The 19,896-nt window shown below is 35.1% G+C and overlaps 1 protein-coding gene across 10 annotated transcripts in view; it reads right to left on the reverse strand.

The window, feature by feature from the left end:
• The window catches only part of RBFOX1 (RNA binding fox-1 homolog 1), a 1,303,251-nt gene that overhangs the window by 85,804 nt on the left and 1,197,551 nt on the right, over positions 1–19,896 (reverse strand). For 9 of the 10 annotated variants that reach the window (XM_086472917.1, XM_086472922.1, XM_086472918.1 and 6 more), the window contains 4 exons: positions 13,969–14,112; positions 11,095–11,148; positions 5,413–5,505; positions 3,668–3,728 (listed from right to left, as the gene is read on the reverse strand). In XM_086472917.1, coding sequence (XP_086329043.1) covers positions 3,668–3,728; positions 5,413–5,505; positions 11,095–11,148; positions 13,969–14,112 — 352 coding nt within the window. The remainder of the gene's footprint in view (positions 1–3,667; positions 3,729–5,412; positions 5,506–11,094; positions 11,149–13,968; positions 14,113–19,896) is intronic. The other variant, XM_086472925.1, reaches the window with a different exon arrangement.

The raw sequence follows: 19,896 nt of genomic DNA on the forward strand, positions 1-19,896 counted from the left end.
CCTTACCTCTCTCACAGTGATGGCTGTCTCATCTAACTTTTTGAAGCTTGTACAGGAAATACTTCATTCATCGTGGAAATAACAGTAATTAAACTTAACTTTATCTTGTCAGCTAGTGATGTGCTGGCCCGTAGCTGTGTGGGTTAATCAAGTGTGATAGTAGTTGAGGTATCCAAGCGAGCAGCTGCCAGGTAACCCTACTTCAGCAGCTGTAAGAAGCAAATTCTCTGCTGTATGTGTAATTTTGTGCATTTTTCTTACTGTCACAATACTAATCTTCGCCTCAAGTTGAAACTATAAAAGCTCAAAACTTAAAAACTGAACAAGGAAACAAACCCCTCTGCCTGCCCCCAAACCCCACTCTGTGCAGTCATCCAAAGAAATGCATGTTAAGTGTGCTAAAGGGAAGCAAATCATCATCCTGTACAGTGTAACACGCTTTGGTAGAAAGTGGGGCACAGCGATGCAGACAGGGTTATTTTCACTTTTCACTTCACAGGCCAGACAGGCACCCGTGGCCGGAGAAATGCTTTGGAGGGAAAGAAGCCCCAGGACACTGTTTGCTTTCCTCCTTTTTGCATTTGGGGGGGGGAGGAAAGAGGAGTGGGAGGGAATTTAGCTGATGTAAGAGTCACTAGCTATGATTTTGAATCGAAGTTTAGCTCAACAGAAGGCTCAAATTCAAGGCACTACAAGTATAAAGTTTAAAACATATTTATCCCTCTACTGATCTGTTTCATGTTCCTCAGTCATTGCTGCAGTTCTCTCAATTTACTTGCACATAATTCTCTATTCCCTGCAACACTTGGGTGAGCATCCTGAATTGCAATAAGGGCATCTGAAGAAGTATAACTGTGAACAGGATAGGTTGGAACATCTAAAAACGTCTGCGAAATATTTTCGCCAAGAAGAACTCCTGACACTGAATTTATTTGCAAAGAAAAGGCAGTTCTAACAGCAAAGCACGAGGTGAGCCATCAAAAGCATCCCATCTGATAACAAACTCGTACAAAAAAGGCTCTCCTAGCAACCAGGCATTTATTAACTGCTCATTTTGGGAATCATCAAAAGTCACTGGAAAGCATACTTGTTTCAAAAACCATCTAGGACACAAAAGCAAACCACTTATTTGAATGAAGCTGCACGTATTAAAAAAAGTCTAGGTTTTTGTGCTTTAAAATCTACTGACTTTTGCAATCATACTTACAACCTGTGACCTGTTATCACACAGCCAGCAGTACTGAGCAATGAAAGACAGTGTGTCTTATTTTTAAATTACAATAAATATTAATACCTGATGTTTTCATATCATACAACATGTGCCCTGACTACATTTTGAATACCTGCCAATAATAGGTCAGTCACCACATACTCTTTGAAAAATAAAGCCACACATTAAAAAAGAAGTGGTCCTGAAGAGACAGGTATGTGCAAACAAAATGTTTCTGGCTATGTGCATCACAAGCATCTTGAAAATGCTAATATGCTCATAAAAGAACACAGAAAAACTAACCTTATATTTTATTTAAAAGGTGAGACCTTTACTTTTTACAACAATAATCTTTAATAATCAGCTATAGCACTGGTTCATTCCTGACACAGTGATAAAGAACTAGAATCGTACAATGTCAGGATGACTGATAATACAACCACTGATTAAACTAAATGAAGCACCTTGCACGTCTACACTTCACTCCTTGTCGCTTGTAATGATTATGCAAGAAGAACATGATTCTCCTTGTATGTTTACTTTAGGGGACCTAAGACATTGAGAAAAAGTAAAAAAAAAAAAAAATCAAAATGTAGGAACTACAACCAGAGTTTGTCTTGGTAGATACTCATTAAAAGGTGTGCAAAGCAGCATCCTACATGCAACAGCTTGGATATATGGACTCCCAAGCACAAATGATTATTTTTATGCACTGAACAGGATATTTCCTACTTTTGGTGAGGTCTAGTCCAGATGGAACAGGATGGAAAATGACAGACAAAACAGGTCTAGTGGGAAATACTTAACAGCAGTTTTTTATCATTCTGGTTTTGGATAGTAATAAATGATAATGTACGACCTAAGTAATCCTGCAGTGCAGGACATGGGTGAATTCCTCCAAAATCAGATTCCTAAAAATCTCACATCCTTATTTCCAGCATTTCCTTCCATCAGCACTGGATGTGCTGATATGTAAAGTGCTATTTTCTTAACTAACAGTTTTGTAGCCTTAGGATAATATGAATACAAAAATATACATCATCATTTATAACAAAACTGCTTTTATCCTTTTATCATTACAATATAGCAGACCAAGTTCAGTGTCATACGCATATAGTTAATTTAGTTCCTTATTGCAACAAAATCTTCTTATGTGATCCAGTAAAGCTTCATGTCTCTTGCTAGATTCACCAAGATGTTTTAAAGCCAGTAAAAATGAAGGAGATTTTCCCATCTGCATCATTTGTCAAGTTCCACATTTACATACAAAATGAGGAAGAAAACAGTTTCTGAGAAAGCATAAGGAATTTCAGACTCTTCTCCAGATCATTTTAACTAGTTCAATTATCACATGTCTAATGAAAAACATCACTATATTTTATTTTTACTGTGGCAGGAAAAGATTATGACTCTTTCATTAAAAAATAAAGCCATTGTTTTCTGTGGGTTTTAGCAAAACCTCACTAATGAGACCTCAGATATAGAAAATGAGATCCATTATATTTCAAAATGGAAAAAAGCCTAATCTACCTGTGGAAACCTTTGCTGATGTAGGTGCAGATTTCATCTGCATTCTACTGGATGAGAAGAACGAAATTAAATTGAAAAGCAAATAATTATAACCACGCAGTCTAGTAAAACTGGAAAATGTAATTGCAATTAACTCAAATTGATATACTATTGTTTGACGTTGTTGAGTTAGGAACTAGTTATAATTTTCTGAACTAGCAAATGCAAACAACTCAAGCACATGATCAAACACTGCCAAAGGAAACATTTTAAAATGTATTGCTTCCAAACCCTTCAAATCATGGGTTTCTATGGCTTATTTTTCTATCATTAATGTACAATATTATACCAAATTAGGTCAGTATTAGAGTGATTTTTTTTTAGATAGCTTGGAATTTAGATTTTTCCAGGGGAAAAAAGCTGGAAGCAGCACCCAATTACAGTTTGCTCTTTACTTCTAAGAAATTGTGGAAAAAGACACAGAAAATTATTTTTGACTAGATGGGTGTCTTGGTACTAAAAAGTATCCCATGCCTGACAGAGACATTCTTCTCACTGGTCCCACCACCTCCATCATCCAAGCAAAACTGAACCCTCTGATTAGTTCATTCATGGCAACATTAACACTGCACAAAGCTAGAAGAGTCACGCTTTCCTATCAGGTATATTCTGCTATACAAAAGTTCCCGTGGTTAAACACTCATATTCCAACCAGGCAAAATGATGCATGCTATGCCTACATGGCTGTGAATTAGCTGAACTCTATGCGATGGAATTTATGCCCAGCTTTATTACGTTTTAGGTCGCTGGACGACCCCTGAGCCCAAGGAGATGCAGGAAATGCGGACTATGACACTTCACAAGTAGATGAGTCCACCCATTCAGCAGGAGAGTGAGGTTTCACATGCACTGACATTAAAACAAAGCACTGAGATCTCATGCACTTACCATTCGTGTAAGGGTTGACCGTCTTTTTATTTGTCATTACACGTGCTGTTGCATTATTTACCTAAGCACATAGAACACTGGATTAGAAAGGGTTACAGGGAGGGTCCATGTTACTATTAAATGCATGCATTATTACTGCTATTAGTCATGTAAAAATAAAATGCAATTTAATTTATAGAAGGCAACAGGTGCATAACAAAATCATACTATTTATAATTAAATTTACTTTCATAACCATTTTAACTTACAAATCATTTCAATAAAGCAACATCATATCATTTAAAGTTTAATAAAAAGACATTAAAAGCAAATTAAAAGGTACTGCATAATTTAAGACTTAAGAGCATGCTTGTATTCCATGATAACACTGATACAATAAATACTCAAAACAGAAAAAAAAGATTATATGAAGGAACATGCAGTGGAGTAGAAGGGAAAGAGACAAGGTACAAGGAAACAAAGAAAATGTCAAAAAAAGGGACAAACGAATTTTAGCAGTGTGCAACATAACCCTTTAGAAGAGAAGTACCATTGGAAAAGCAACATCTAGCATTCAACACTTGGAACAAGAGCCTTTTTCATTGCAAGAATTAACAAAATCATTCAAGCTTTAAAATCACAGCTAACAAAAGGATAAAAAGAGGGTGCATTATTTAACACAATATGGAGTTAACAATCTGAGTAAGATGTGCACGAAGTCATATCCTCAATCCAATCAGTGCCTCCCAGGCTTGCTTAAAACGTACACTCAATTACAGGCGTACCAATATAGAAAAAAATGTAGCATCAAGAAAACTTAATACAACAAGTCAAAAAAATTCACGTGGTATATCAGCGCTAAATACGTGAAACGGCAGATGGACTTCTCCACTTACCATTCAGCACCATCGCCAGCATGGGTATGTATACAGTTACCATGGTTACTGAGAGTTTGGTGAGGGCCCTAAGCGCTACCGTCGAAGGGGGAAAATGAAAAGGCAAAATATGCAACATCTTACTCAAAAGACGACAGCATTTTCAATTGGTATTTTTTTTATTCTAACAAATACGACTGAGGCAGTATTGAAGGGGATCCAGTGGTACTAACACGCAGTTGTGTTGGTTTTTTAATAGATACGAATGACTCAGGCCATCCAGCCAAAGCAGCCTGATTCCTCCATTAGAAATTAAATGTCAAAATGGGTCAGTTTCTAGTCTGGCTTTGTTTCTTTTTCTTGTACATCTTTTGGATGCTTCTCTCCCAATCTGAATTTTTTTGAAAGCCACTGTAGATCCCGCATCAACCCTGCAGCAAAAAAAAACCAAACCAAAACAAAACAAAAAAAAAAACCAACCTTTTGTTTTTGTTTTGTCTGTTACACTTTTTCTTTTTGTTGTTCTCAATTTTTCTTTTTTTTTTTTTTTTAATTTTTTTTTGTTGGCTGGTTTTTGGAATCTACTGCACCCATTGATTTACAAAACATCGAAAATAATAACTTCAAAATATTAAATCTTTCATTTTTTTTCAATTCTGTCATCCACCTTTCAGCAATAATGATAATAATAATAATAATTACAAAATAAATAATAATAAAAAACCCAAGTAAGGCCAGATTCTCTCTCTTTATATATAAATATATATATATAAACAATGGGAAGGGGAAAGGGGAGCACACAGAAGACACCAATGATGCATCTGAAACAACAAATGAGAGTGAAGCAGACATTTATAAAAAGATGAAAAGGAAAATATTTTGAACATGCACCTCGATTTTACGGCCCTCTACCACGGTGCCGTGTAATTTCTCCCTCGCCCTGTCCGCATCAGCACTATTTTCGAAAGTTACGAAACCAAATCCCTGCATGCAGGAGGGAGAAGGGGGGAAAACAACATGCACATTATTATTTCAGTCAATGACCACTTGTTTGCTTATGTTCTCTCTCTTTAATTTAATATTTTCTTGTCCTTGCTTCATTTCTGTAACATGCAAATTAGAAAAATTATAATTGTATTGAGATGTGCAATAAATAAGCGACAAATGTGAACAAATTTTTTCCGTCATCAGTTAGATAATACCTTCTGAGAAATTCAAAGAATGATACCAAAAATACCTTTCTACACATCACTACAGAGGAAAATAAATCTAACAATAAGAAAATGAAAATAAATTACAGTGTCTTCACATAGAAAAAAATGAACTAATGAGAAAAGAAAATGAACCACATTTTAATGACATGCAGATATTTCAACAAAATAAAAAACATGTGCACAAAATTCAACACTGAATGTCAATATACTCTAAAACATTGCCTACTTAATCATGCTGTTGTGATCATAAGAAACACTGTTCCCATGCAACACTAGGGTAACTTAAACTTTAGTCAAACTATACAGCCTTTACTTATTTTTTTATAAAAGAAAAAAGAAAAGAAAACCACCAACAAAACAAAAGTACTTTTAGAACAAAGTATAAACTTTCTTGTATTAACAGATCAAATAAAATCACATGATGTGAATAGAAAAAGAAACTCTGATAAAGGAATAAAAATGCAAATGTTTTGAATAAGTTTAACTGGTTCATTTACTATTTATGTATATTACTTTCCATATACAGAACATGCAAGTGGTAAAACTCCAGAATCCCATGTTAGGGGGACAGGAGAATACTTGACAAATATGGAATTCTGCTTATGACAAATGCTTTGCTTTATAATATTAGTCAAAACAAACATTTCTAATCCTACTAAAATTCTTTTTATTGCACTAAGTTAAATTGAACACTGTTTACAAAGGCAAATGTTTTTGAAAAAATCAGACACTGAAAAACATTTTAGAAAAATACACCAACCCTTTGAAGTAATTCTTATATTAGCACTACAATGCCTTTGCATGCTTTCCCAAAGTTATCCGAACAAATAAGCTTTTACATCCTTGGTGTTTCCTAACAAGAAACATGTGCAAGTTATACGTGGCTGCTTTATATTTAGGCATTGCTGCAAGAAGTTGAAGTCCTACTACAACCTTTTTCTCTACTGTAACTTTAGCTTGAACTACGAGTTGAACCTTTCCTCTGTTCTGTTCCTCACCAATAAGCCATGCGTCATGTCTCCTCATTCTCCGGTCCATTTGCTAAGTTCTGTGGTCAGTATTCACCCACTTACTCTCTGCAGTTCTACCTATCATGTACATAGGGACTGATTTAGGAAAAAAAAAAAAAAAAAAAAAAAAAAGAAAAAAAAGGAAGGGAAGATATTTGTACATGTATTTATACATTTTATACAAAAAGGAGACCAAATATGAAACTAAGGCAAAACTGACACCAAGCACTGAGAAAAACAACGGACACAAACTACAAAACTAATTAATCAAAAATAGATTAAAGAAGTTAAGAAGCTATCAGGATCATTAACCAGGTTATTTGGGTTATTTTACCTACTCGGAGAACACATTTATTTATGCCAGTTTATAACATCAAAAGTGACACTTATATGCAGTAGCAGTTTATGTTCTATTTGAAGTAGCTTAAACACACTGTCCGCTGCTCTTTTTTTTTATTTTTAAAGCCACACTAAAGCCTGAGCTCAGAAGTGCTCTATCAGCAGTTCCACTTCTAGCTGAAGCCATTCTTAAAACACCTGATTCCACACATTTTCTCCACTCTATCCTCCCCAATTTTAGCATAAAGCCATGACCTTGCTTGTCACAAGGTACTGAGGATGTATCTCTCTCTTCCCCAAAGCACCAGGAGTGTTGGGAGAAAGTAAATCCCCCTCCTCAGTAGTAATCCCTACGTTTTGGATGCCTGCATAGCCTTTTCTTATTCCTAAACCCATCCTCGACTTGAAACATTTATTTCTTCTTCAGCTGGTTCCTCCATCTTGTAAAAGCTCTGTAAAAAAACCCTCATAATTAAGATGCCATTCACAGCAGAAAACATCACTGAAGCCATTGATCCGAGCCTAGCTCCATGCAATAGCATAAGTTCTCCTAGTTCTGTTTGTTCTCCCTTCTCCTTGCTGACCAACTGCCTCTTCTCACAATTGCATAACATTTGGTGGAAGCTGTTTAGTCAAAATTAGTCTTCTTAGCTTACAGCACTACCAGTTAATTTTTTCCAAACAACTGAAGGGAAAGATAAAAACCTAATTATATTAAAAAATTAGAAAAAGATATAAAGTGGAGCCACAAGCCAAGATAAGGCAAGAACTTCAAAGATTCTGAAAAGAATACTCATTGTAATTTTTTAATTTCTTATGTTGTACTTATTCTCACAATTAACACTATTTAAATTAAGCTCTCATTATTTATGCAAATCTTTGATTTTACCTAGCCGACACAGAAACTCAACCACAGAACATAGATTCATACATCACACATTCAAATATCTACACAAGCACATTAACACTAATTTTATATGCAGCTGACTGAACAGCCACTTTAGCTTAGCACACTATGTATTTTATTAATTGGTATTGTAAATTTCTGCATCTTATTTTTAAAGTCTGTGAAATGATTTAGTAACAGCCAAGTGAGTACATGAGAATGTTCTGTTTTAATTTGGGAGATGCTTTGGAGCTCTTCTTATTCGAAGAAATATATGTTAATATAATATATACTACATATATTAATACATATACACACAAACAGATTTATGCAAGGATATATGCAGTATATAGTTGCACAAAGCATTAATTTACAACTGTACAAAAATGGTACTTGTTGACGTTCCTGTATCTTTGCAGCCTTGCAAATGTGCCCGAGACAAAAGCCATTCGCAGCTACATGGAGAGCTTCAGTGGTAGAACAGCAGAGTAGCGTGAAAATACACACAGTAATGGAAGCTGTATTTTGAATTGGCCTTCCAAGATGAGTGGTAAATGCAGAGAAAGGTAAGTTACCACCAGTTTTTAATGATACTTTAAGCAACAGCTTCAAGGATTGGCAAAGGTAAGCCTCATTTATTTAACACAGCTTGTAAGAAAGATGTACACCAAAACAATTACGAAATTCTTGCAATTCTTATAAAGAGTTTGAAAAGTCATTAGTGTTGCCATACAATTCTAGAAAAGTTATCTTAATTAGTATTATGCCCCCAAACAAGCAGAAATTTGTAGTATGGAACTTGTATTATTTTAGTGTTTCTTTTATGGAGAGACTCTCTCCTGCAAGATTATTTTATACTTTATGGTGGTGCTGCAGCATTATGTTTTTTGAATATGAAATTCCATTTTTCTTAACTATTATGGTATGAAAATAAGCTACCTTCTGTTGTTTTTGCAAGACTCTTTTCAACAATAATTACTGGAATAAAAAGAAATAAACAAAACCAGAAACCAAAAACATTCTAGCAATTCTTTTATGCCAAACTGCAGCTAGAAACAAATTTGAATTTTGATCCTGCAAATGTTTTTACCTGTACTCAGTTTGAAACCACTTAGTAGTCTTTTCACTTGCAGTGTGATTTTATGAAAACATAGATAAGCACTGCCAGGAACGGGACTTTAATCTGGTGCATCTTAAATCCTACAAATGGACATGAAATGATCAGATTAAAAAAAAGAAATTAAAAAATGTTACTAATCCTGTTTTTTTAACTTTTCATTTCATTAACAGAATCTAAGTGAACTTCTGCAAATCAAAATACTGTGTGGCTATACCTGAAATAACTCTAAGGAAGACGAAAAGCAGCATACATAAGCAATGAGATGCATCACAGAAATGCTTTAAGTATCTTCAGCAGCTTCCTCAGAGACAGCTGCGATTCACCAACACAGCACTGGACAGTGTAGAAGTATTTAATAAAAATAGGTCTTAAGAGTCTCTAACACAAAGTGTGTAACTGAGGTAGTGACATTACAAGCCTACCTAGGAAAACCTCTTCCTTGTGAAATCCTTTCTAGGAGCTTGTTCTTAGCACAAGGCACTGTGGAATGTTTTCACTACTGCAGGATCACTATTAAAAAACCTCAGAAATATCTCCTGATCCCATCCCCCAAATACTTTAAGAAAGCCTTATACTTATGCAGTTCGATGCATATGTGGTGGTTGAAAGTCCTTTATGTGCAGGATTTAATGGCTAAACAAATGTGAACACCACCACCACCTTGACAGGTGTACTCAGTTCCACTCCATCTTCAACAGAACCAATCAAAGGTGGCAACCGTGGAATGTCTTTTGAAATTTATTGTACTATCCAGCAGGAGCAGGCCCCGGACAATCAGCGACTTTTGCAAACACTATTGAACAGCCATAATTTAATAATAATAAATGTCAGCCAGCATAGGAGAACCTAAGCCACAAAACTCCATACATTTTAGTTCTTTACTAAAAAGCGGTGAATGTTCCAATCGGGTTTGGGCTAGCAGGCAAGGGTACTAATTAATGAATAGCAAAATAATTTTGGAATATAGACCAGGAAATTTCAGCTATTCTATTTTTTAAAAAAAAAAAAAAAAAAAAAAAAAAAAAGATGACAATGATGGCTTTAAGTTTAGAATCTAAATACAAAAACATTAAGGGAAAAATTAACAAAATTAACACATACCTGATCTAAGAGAGACTTATGGTATAGCTGATTCTTATAAAATAACAGATCACAGTATGTCTATAACAGGAAAAGAATTTTGTTGCTAATGATAAATCATGTATGAGAATTACAGGAAGACTGAGACACTGGTGGATGAACATTCTAGTGTGTGACACAGTAGGAGAAGGAAAAAGATATAGCACACATGAGATACACATAAACCCTTACAATGCAGCTGATACCATAGGTGAAGCATACTGGGCTACAGTTTTGCACCAGGTAACAATGCTAATGCAGTCATAGCTATTCTATCTTGCTTTATTTCTTAAATATTGAATAAATTGAAGTATGCATTTAAGGCAAAGTAATTTTCAGAAAAAAAATGTTTGCAATATAGTAAGAACTCTTTTAATCAAATAAACATTCAAATAGATTGTTTTCAAAGGGTTGGTGTACTGAAGCCTTAACTAAAGAGGAAAACATCTGCACTTAGATAATCTGGAACAATCACATTATTGTCTCAGCTAATTACTACAGAGGATAGTTATTAGATATCATTATCATCTTTCATTTCAATAAAGGAAAAAATACCTGTGCTAATACAAACCTGCCTATAAATATCTGTAAGTACGGACTCATCTTACAAAATAAAGAAGATAATTATCATTGAAGAATAAAGACACCAGAAATCAACATTTCCATAAAACAGATGACAGTTTGGAGTAGCTAAAATTACCCCATTTAAAAGATATAAAATGAGTCCAATGATTTTCATGCTGCTTACGAAACTGAATTACAGCTCAGAAGACGTTTTCACTAACATGGAATTTCAGACATTTTTTACAGCAGTGCAGTTGTTTTCATTTACTCATACAAATATTTTTAAATTTCAAAATTCGATGGGTGAATTAAACTGCTTACCTTTGAGCCTCGCTCATTAAAAATAATTTCAACATCTAAGATTTTACCAAATTGCTGCAAAGAAATAGAAAAGTTACATGAAAATAAGATAACTTCAATCATCTACAGTACAAACATTTGTTACAGAAAACAGTTCACCACATAAAAAAGTAAAGAATATAAAATCAAAGATAGTCAAGGACCAAAAGAGACATGTTGAAGAGGAGCCAGATCAATATTACACCTAACTCGTAAGTATCACTACACTTGTCACTATCATTCCACATATGCATTTATGAACTTTAAGTTCAGTGAAACGACCTGACAAAGAAAAATCATCATTAAGCTGTGATCCCAGTGAAGTGAAAGTCCCAAATTTTTTATTTTTTAATTTTTTTTTTTAAATTCTGTCTTTGCACATAGTAGGTTATTTCCTTGTGATCCATCCAGTCCAGCTGCCATCACCATTTTTTTCATGGGTAATATGCTACTGGGTTACTTTGCTTGGAGTGTAATAAACATAACTAACAAGTCAGGATTAATGGCTGTGTGAACATTGCCATCTGGTCATCCTTCCCTCTGAAGACCCTCTGTTTCAGAAGACTTCTTGCAGCTGCTTTCCAGGACAGATAAAGGAGTTTGGTTACTTCTGCTTTACAGGAATAAGATTAAACCAGCTGGCTTCAAGGAGTGAGGATTTCTCTACACCCTTGCTGAAAAGGGAGAACCATTACTCCCTAGGCAATTCATGTCTTACTAGAGTGTAGTTTGGAAAACTAGAATGGATACTTACTACTTAGTGATTTTTCCCTGCTCAGAATTGTACTTTTATCATAATATGAGTAGTAACTGTTACTACTATTGACCTTTACATAGCACTCTCAATCATTTAGGCATTGTTGACACGCACAAACCCTGACCATAGTTGATATCCCAAGGGAACAGGCCCCATTAGACTTGGCTTAGTAAGAGAATAACCATTTGACTCAGGCAGTGTTTAGTTAAGACACTTTCTGATATGACACATTTTGTGATGTGGCACTGTGATGTATTAGTGGGTCATTTCTGTTATTTCATGTCATTAATGTGCAGTATGGATCAGTGTAAACGCTGATAAGTGACACAATATAATAAACAAAAAGGTAGAAATTAAGGGCAGGCAAACGAAAAGTCATCTAACAAGAGTCCAAGAACTGCAGAAGTGAGCCAGTCTTTTAAGATATAATAAACAATTACAGGCCAGAAAAGAGTGTATTCCTCATTAATGTGTTTCAATTTGGTTGTGAAAAATCAACCATCATTTGTTATCCCTTGTTTTATTTTATGTTCTTCCATTCACCATCTAATTAATGTTTTAACTACAACTTTAGCCTACCAACAGACATTGACTTAGTGTTTAAACAATCCTCCTCTGCTGTACTTGTGGCCATGTAAAAAGATCATCCGCCATGTGTATAACATGGTCATGATGCAGCATCACCATATGTCATATCAGATATTTCAACTCACGCTTGCAGAAATTCCATTTTCTATCAATTGAGAAGCTAAAGCTTTATTGTTGGCAAGTCATTCTAAAGCTGGAAAACTCCAGCCGTTCTCCACTGTTAGTCTTTTGAGACCTAAGACTTAGAAATATTAAAAAGAAATGTAGTTTTTATTCTCTTATATATTACTGCAGTCCCTCAAAAAAAATCCTTTCATTTAATATACCTTCAGATAAAATCCATCTATTTTAAGTGGTTTGTTTAATTTAAATAAATTTGCATTTTTTTTCTAGAGGGTTAATTATTATGCCTTCTGCTGTTTTGCTGATGAGCTGTAAGCTGCATTTAGGGGACATTACTTGTAGCAAGTCAGATATGGCAAAACACTCACTCTCATTTCCCAATACTATACCAGGATTCTTTTTCCAGTGACCATTTCCTTCACTTCATAGAAATAACTACTGAAAACCACAATGTCTTAACTTACATACAAAGACATTAGAAGAACATAAAAATTCTGAACTGAACATGAAAGATGGGAGATGCATAGTGCCATGAAGTACTAGATGCTGCATTGTATAACCAACTGTAACGCAGAAGAGAATTAAGTTTTAGTGAGTCAGAAATAAGAGTAACAAGTGTAACACAAATACTTAGGAGTATTAATTTGGAAAAGGAAAAGCTGGGTTTCTAATAGCTGCTCAAGTACTATTTCTAGATTTCATTTAGTGACATTTCAATATAAACCAAATAGCTCTTGGAGCAGGGAGCAGAAACGTGGTCTAACCTTTCACGGTTATGAGCCTAGAATTGATGGCACATATGAGACGTGTGAAATACAGCCAACGCACTTAAAGGTAGCTAACGGACTGGGCAAAAGCAAAACTTGAGAGACTTATAGCAAGATACTTGCAAAAACTTTATAGGCTTACAGACCTACAATACTTGTGGGGATGGGTGAGTACTCCTACTCCTGGGCTTCCTGCTTAAATTCAGCCGATGTCTTACTTCTATAGATTTAGGTCCCTTGCTCATGAGGTCAAGCATCGACTTTTTTACATCATTCTCTCCAAAAGCAATAAATACGGGCATATAAATCCCGACATGCACAGCAGGAATATATATGCATTCAATATTTTAAGCCAACGTAGGTAACTTTTTTTTTAATGTAATACAAAATAACACAATTCATAGAATATACCCATCTGCATCACATACAGCAGAATCAGTAGAATTTCTTTTCCCAGTTGTGACGGGCAAATCAGATGTTTGGTTATAAATAAATGAAAAGAGAATCTTTACTGAAAATAATTAAACAGCCTAAATCAGAGATACTGCTCTCACGATTGCCTATAATATAAAACACCTATTCCAATTCAACCATAAAAAAGCATAAAGTACGAGTACTTACACCAAACATTTGTCTAAGATCTGGGTCCCGGAATCTGAATGGTATATTTGAGACGTGAAGCCGTTTTGGCTGTGATTTGTTTTCTGTGTTTTCAGAAGACTGTGTCTGTTGCTGGCCATCAGTCTGTGCTGCATCATCTGTCTGCTAAAAGGGTAAAGCAAAATAAAGTAAAGCACACATTAAGTATTTCTGCCATTTTTTAATTAAAGCGGTGGGCTTAAATTCTCAGAAAAATGACTAAAAAGGATTTAAATCTTCTCAAAGGTACTGAAGGATAGCAGAAGTTGAAATACATGAAAATCAAATCCCTTTCTGTATCTGCCTCAACAGTATACGTTTTCAGTGACATATTTTGTATGTATTTGGATAAACTGTAGAATAGAAGACAGACTATTATTTGTGATTTTCTTAGCTATTTTTAAATAATGAATAAATATGTCCCCCGTATATTATAAGGCTGTTGAAACCTCTTTAACCTCATCAGTGTTTGCCAATGAAGAAACTGTATTTCCATGTCCAAATAACAGCCTACTTGCAGAAGCAAGCTATACACTTTCAAATAAGATTAGTACTTTCATTCAGAGGCCACTGGGACTATGACACAGGACGTAGGTAACACATCACATCCTAGGTACCATTTCATAAGCAGCGCTGATGGGCACTAGAGGGTCATTTTGTCTAGATAAATGGTCACCATTATGGAAAAAAGCCTTGAGTTGTGACAGGGACTGGAAGTATAATCAGTGGTGAAGGTTGCTGGACGTAAAAGTGAGACCCAGAAACAGTTTTACAGATTTTCTTTCTCACCAAAATAAGATCATATCATGGTACTTCTTACAGGGATAGTGTTCTTTAGTTTTAAAATAATGTTTTATAATTGAAGGACACTGCTGTATATTATTACAATTTAACAAACAAACAAAATTATAAAATCCTAGAGAGATTAGGAAAAAAACCCTCATGTTCTTCATCCAAAAAGTAAAACTAACCAATGCTGATCTGTCGGTATATTATAGAAATTTCTCATCTGTGTTCTTTAATTATATCGTACAGTGCCTAATCAATCACTGCATGTACAGCACACATTCACTAGAAAAAGATTTTGCATAGGAATGTGAAAATAGCATAGGTATTTTCTTTTGCATTGGTAGAAGGGATTTGGAAGAAATTAAGAGGAAAGAAAACAGTTGAATGAAACTACGAAGTATCATCTTACAACTGTTACTCTATTTTCTCTGTCCTTCCTCTTCCTTCTGACCATATTCATCTTCCAAGTATTCATTTTTCTCTTGTGTTCTAATGTTACAGTTCAGCTGATGTTTCTAAATGTTTTTATTAAAAAAAAAAAAAAGAAGCTTCCCATATCCTGCTAGTATCAAATTTCTTTTAAGAGACAACAGATGAAGCATGATTAAATAAAATAAACCTTATCACAGAGTTCTAGCACCAATAAGCCTGTTCAGGGGGAAGCAAAAGAACTCAAACAGAATACATCATTTACCTGAGCAATAACTACACATACATGCAACTCTAGAAAGTTAAATTCAACATTATCTTCCCCAGTAAACGCAAATGTTCTCCAATTCAAAGGAGAAATAGCTAGTTTCCTGTATTGCCTATACTTCTGTGCTAAGAACACTTTACAAATAAAGGTCCTTATAATTTCTGCAGAAGCATCAGTTCATCAGCACTGTCTACATTTCATGGGATGCGATGATACACAAACACAAGCTTTTGTGTGCACTAAAGTAGTGATCCAAACAAGGAACTGGGAACAGCTCAAGTGTAAACCTAAAACTGACTCAGTGCCACCCATCTCTTCATCTGCTACTCCCTGAACTCACAGGCAGGGTTCCAAAAACTTAACAGTTCATCTTTACAAACTTCTAGTGATTTAAATACTAAACGTTGTATAAGTCTGTTAAGACACAAAAGCGTGCTAATCTCTTGCTATATGGAAACCAAGTCAAAAATTCAAAATTTAGATTTCAGGGAACAGTTCCATCCATAGACACCACAGAGATTACTTTCTACCTTCAGGCCTTAAAAGGAGAGAAATATGAAGGAAATTTGGTATGTGAGAGCAGGTTGGGGACGAGGGACTGGAAACTCTCAAAATACACCACTCCGGAAGAATTTAAGGTCAATTAGATTAATCTGAGGAGAATTAAAAAATTCCGAACGTGCTGTTTAGCTTCAGGAACAAAGTGTGCCCCAGGAAGAAATTATATAATCAGCATACTGTATAAATGCAAATTGGAAAAAGTAATTTCTGCTCATTGTATTAATATCAATGATAAGCAAGGGGTAGGAAGGTTGAGCCGGAGCCGTGCATTATTAGCACACCAACACACTAGGAGCAACTTCCGTACTAATAAGCTGAACAGATATATCGCCAACAAAAAACACAGTGAGGTTCTGAAGATGATGCTAAACCAAAGAAACTACAAATTATAGGTAAAGTGGGTAAATCCAGGTACTCTTATCTTCTGCGTATTTCTCTTTGATTTTACCACTTTTGTTCAGAGAAGCCTGAAATCTACAGTTCCAGCAAAGAATGTTTCAGAGTTTGGGCAGTGAGAACTGAAAACAGGAAACTTCAGAAAGTCACTATCATCAAGGATTCATACCTGTAAATGCCCTTAAAGAAGTCTGTGGCAGAATTAACTGAGATAAACCATTTAAAATATATTAAAAGGCCTGACAATAAACCAGTCTCTTTACAAAGCGTATTATTGAGAAATCTACAGATGTGCCTAGGAGACCTGGAGAAGGATAACTGAGAATTGAAATTGGAATGTGAAGCTTATACAAAAATTTCCAAGCAACATGAAGGAGGTAAAACAGGCTGGATTTTGCAAGACCCCAGAAAGTATCAAAGTCCTGTGGACTCAAAGAGCTAGAATGCAATTTGTCGTACACATAAATAACACATTTCAAGAGAATATTTTCATTGCTAGAGGATCTAAAGACCGGTGTTTGATATTTCTTTAGAAATTAATTTAAGTTAGTATATAAGACATGAGCCTCGCTACATCCCGGCATTCTTGTATGCAATCAGTACAATCCCTGATCTGTTATGGGTTTGGTCTCTTTCAATACCCTCTCCTGACTCAATCAAGCAAATTAGTATGCTTTATGTAAAACAAAGAAATCAAACAGAAGTTACATAAACAGGAGTATAGTCTGCGTGTTTTTTTCACATGACCTAATTTATTGAGTACAAAGTTCTATCAGTCACCTTCACGTATCAAAAAGTCATTAAACTATCTTTGCGAAGAGATCGCAATTCACAAACCAACTATTCAACTCATTTTACTACTGGCAATATCCGCTATCTGGTGGCCCATGCTTTTCCTTGTGTGTCTACTGGGGTTTTTTCCTATAGAAGATGGCAATGTAAATTCATATACAACTTGTAATCCATTATTATCTTGTTTACAAAACTGCTCTCTAACCAGTGATTTTTCATGCTTTATTTGTGCAGTTTGTTATTGCTGTGTAAACACCTTGCATTTGATGTTTTTGAACAGCATCTTATTTTTCCAGATGTAAATGTGTCAAACCTTATGAAACTGAAATATAACATTCAAGTCTTTTCCTTTGTCCACAAGGCCACTGTGAAAGTAAAAGACTGTATCTTTTTGACAAATTCATGTCAATGGCTATTCTTCTTGTACTTTCAGGTGTTTAAAAAGCAGTGTGCATTTACTTGTTCCAGTATTCTCCCAGGACTGAAAACCTGATGACAGCACATCTCTTTAGCCTATATAGCCAACACTTCTCTCTCCCTCCTCTTTAAAAAGCGGCATTATGTCTACCCTACTCCAGTTCTCCTGTACCTCTACTCATCGTCCGCAAGGTAAGAGAGACAGACACTAATGGCTCAAAAATATTATCGGTTTAATCTTTACATACCTTGAAATGGAGATAATTGGAAACAGTTAACTGAATAAAAAAACAACCACACCTAAATACCTGAATATTCTTAATTAGCTTCTTCCCTCTTGGAGACAGACAAATTTTTCTGACAGTTGGGAAATTATTGCAATAATCACCTAGCTAAGGCTGACTTCTACAGTGAGGAATCATGCAAAGAAAAAAGATTCTCTTACCCTTCTTCCCAAGATTGCATTTCGTATTCAAAGATTCTCTCTAGCCTAGCATCAAACATCAGTTTCTCCATCCTGGCTCGAATCTTCCAGAAACACGTCTCTCCTGGTTGCCTTTTCTACATTGAGTCACAGAACTGGTCTCCAGCACAATCCAATAGCAATCTCGACTGACAGTCTGGCTGCAGGAAGTATCAAATCACCTGACATCCCTATTATTCATCAGTTTAGTACTGTACCTCCAGTTGCCTACTTAAGGTCTAATCCACTGAATCTTACCAGTTGAATGTCCATGATAATTTTCAGAACAGAGAGGTCCTTTTTTCCTCTAATAGTTATCCAGAGGCCTGTAAGGGTCTCTGTCCTACAACTGTGACCTTAGACAAGGCACCTCCTTAAATTACAAGGGAACAATTCCTTTCTTGCCTGTTCTTCCTAATCAAGATTTGTAACTTTATTTTCAACAGTATATAGTTTTTGTGGGTATGAATTTTCAATTTTTTTTTTTTTTTAATGTCACTTTATGCCCTTCTATTGTGACATTGTCACAATGGCATCATATGAGTACAACGTGGTCCAGAGTGGTCACAATGTACACAGCAGGTATGGACACAGTACAGTCTTCATTACAGGGCATCAGTAAATACCCCAAAACAGACTGCTTCCATTTACAAAGCCTGAGGTACGGCATTTCTGTGAGACTGTAAAGCTCCTAAACATTTCTGGAACCCCACCATCCTGCTTCATAACTGTCAAAGCTATTAAAAAAAAAAAAAAATCCATTATGTGACAGCTCAAATAATTTGAAAAGAAGCTGCTTTTCTAAAAAGGTAAAACAATTAATAAAGCTATGAATGCATTGGGAGCTGAAAGCACTCGTAATACAGACCCTTAGTGCTGTAAGAAATCAATGGTAACTGCAGGTTCTCAGCACCCTTGAAAATTACTACAGATTGGCTTTTTTCCTACGCATGTCAGTCAGCACTGTATCGGGTTAGGTTGTAGCTCTGAGGTTTAAGATGTCATTTGTCATCTTCACCGAAAGGTCATTTCCACTAATTTGCTACATGACTTTTTTTTTGGTTCCACTGAGAATGTATTTCTAATTTTAAAAAATCTAATAAAAAGTTACATATTTTAGCAGATTATTGATGAGTAATGCCTGGAGGGAATCACAGGATGAAAACTATTGACTATCAAATGACAGACACTGCTACAAAATCTTATTTATGTAAAAAACATTTGCTATGGATATTTATTAATACACAATTGCACACAGTTGAAAGTTTCCAGCATCATTTTATGTCATAAATGCTAAAATAAGCTGCTGAAACTTGAATCTTTTAATGACTGTTGATTGCATTCGCAGGCACTTCATACAGAATTGAGATGTTCAATTTTCCATAATAATTTCCATCTCAATCAATATATACAAGCTAAACAAGTTTACTCTTGGTGAAATTTAATTTAGGTATGGACAATGTTCACAGAAAACCGTGTGAGGCGTGCCTATGTCTCTACCAAAACATATGTCTTCATATATCAATTTTAATTTATCATTTCAGAAGATAAATATTCCTCTCTATGTTAAGACCTTGCATTATTCTATTATTATTCTTTTGGTAGTTCTCTATATAGTTCACTCTTCTCTTGACTTTTGTCCAGTCTTACTCAATACAGTCACATCTCCATTTTAATAAAAATTACATTTTGTGTTATCATCTCATAAATATTGAAGAGAAACTATTTAAGCCAATAAATAAATATATATATGTATCCCCTCAGAGAAACAAATACCATGAAACCTCCATGGTGG

Source organism: Leptosomus discolor, chromosome 14 (genome assembly GCF_034619465.1).
Source record: "Leptosomus discolor isolate bLepDis1 chromosome 14, bLepDis1.hap2, whole genome shotgun sequence".
In the NCBI taxonomy this organism is placed as follows: domain Eukaryota; kingdom Metazoa; phylum Chordata; class Aves; order Leptosomiformes; family Leptosomidae; genus Leptosomus; species Leptosomus discolor.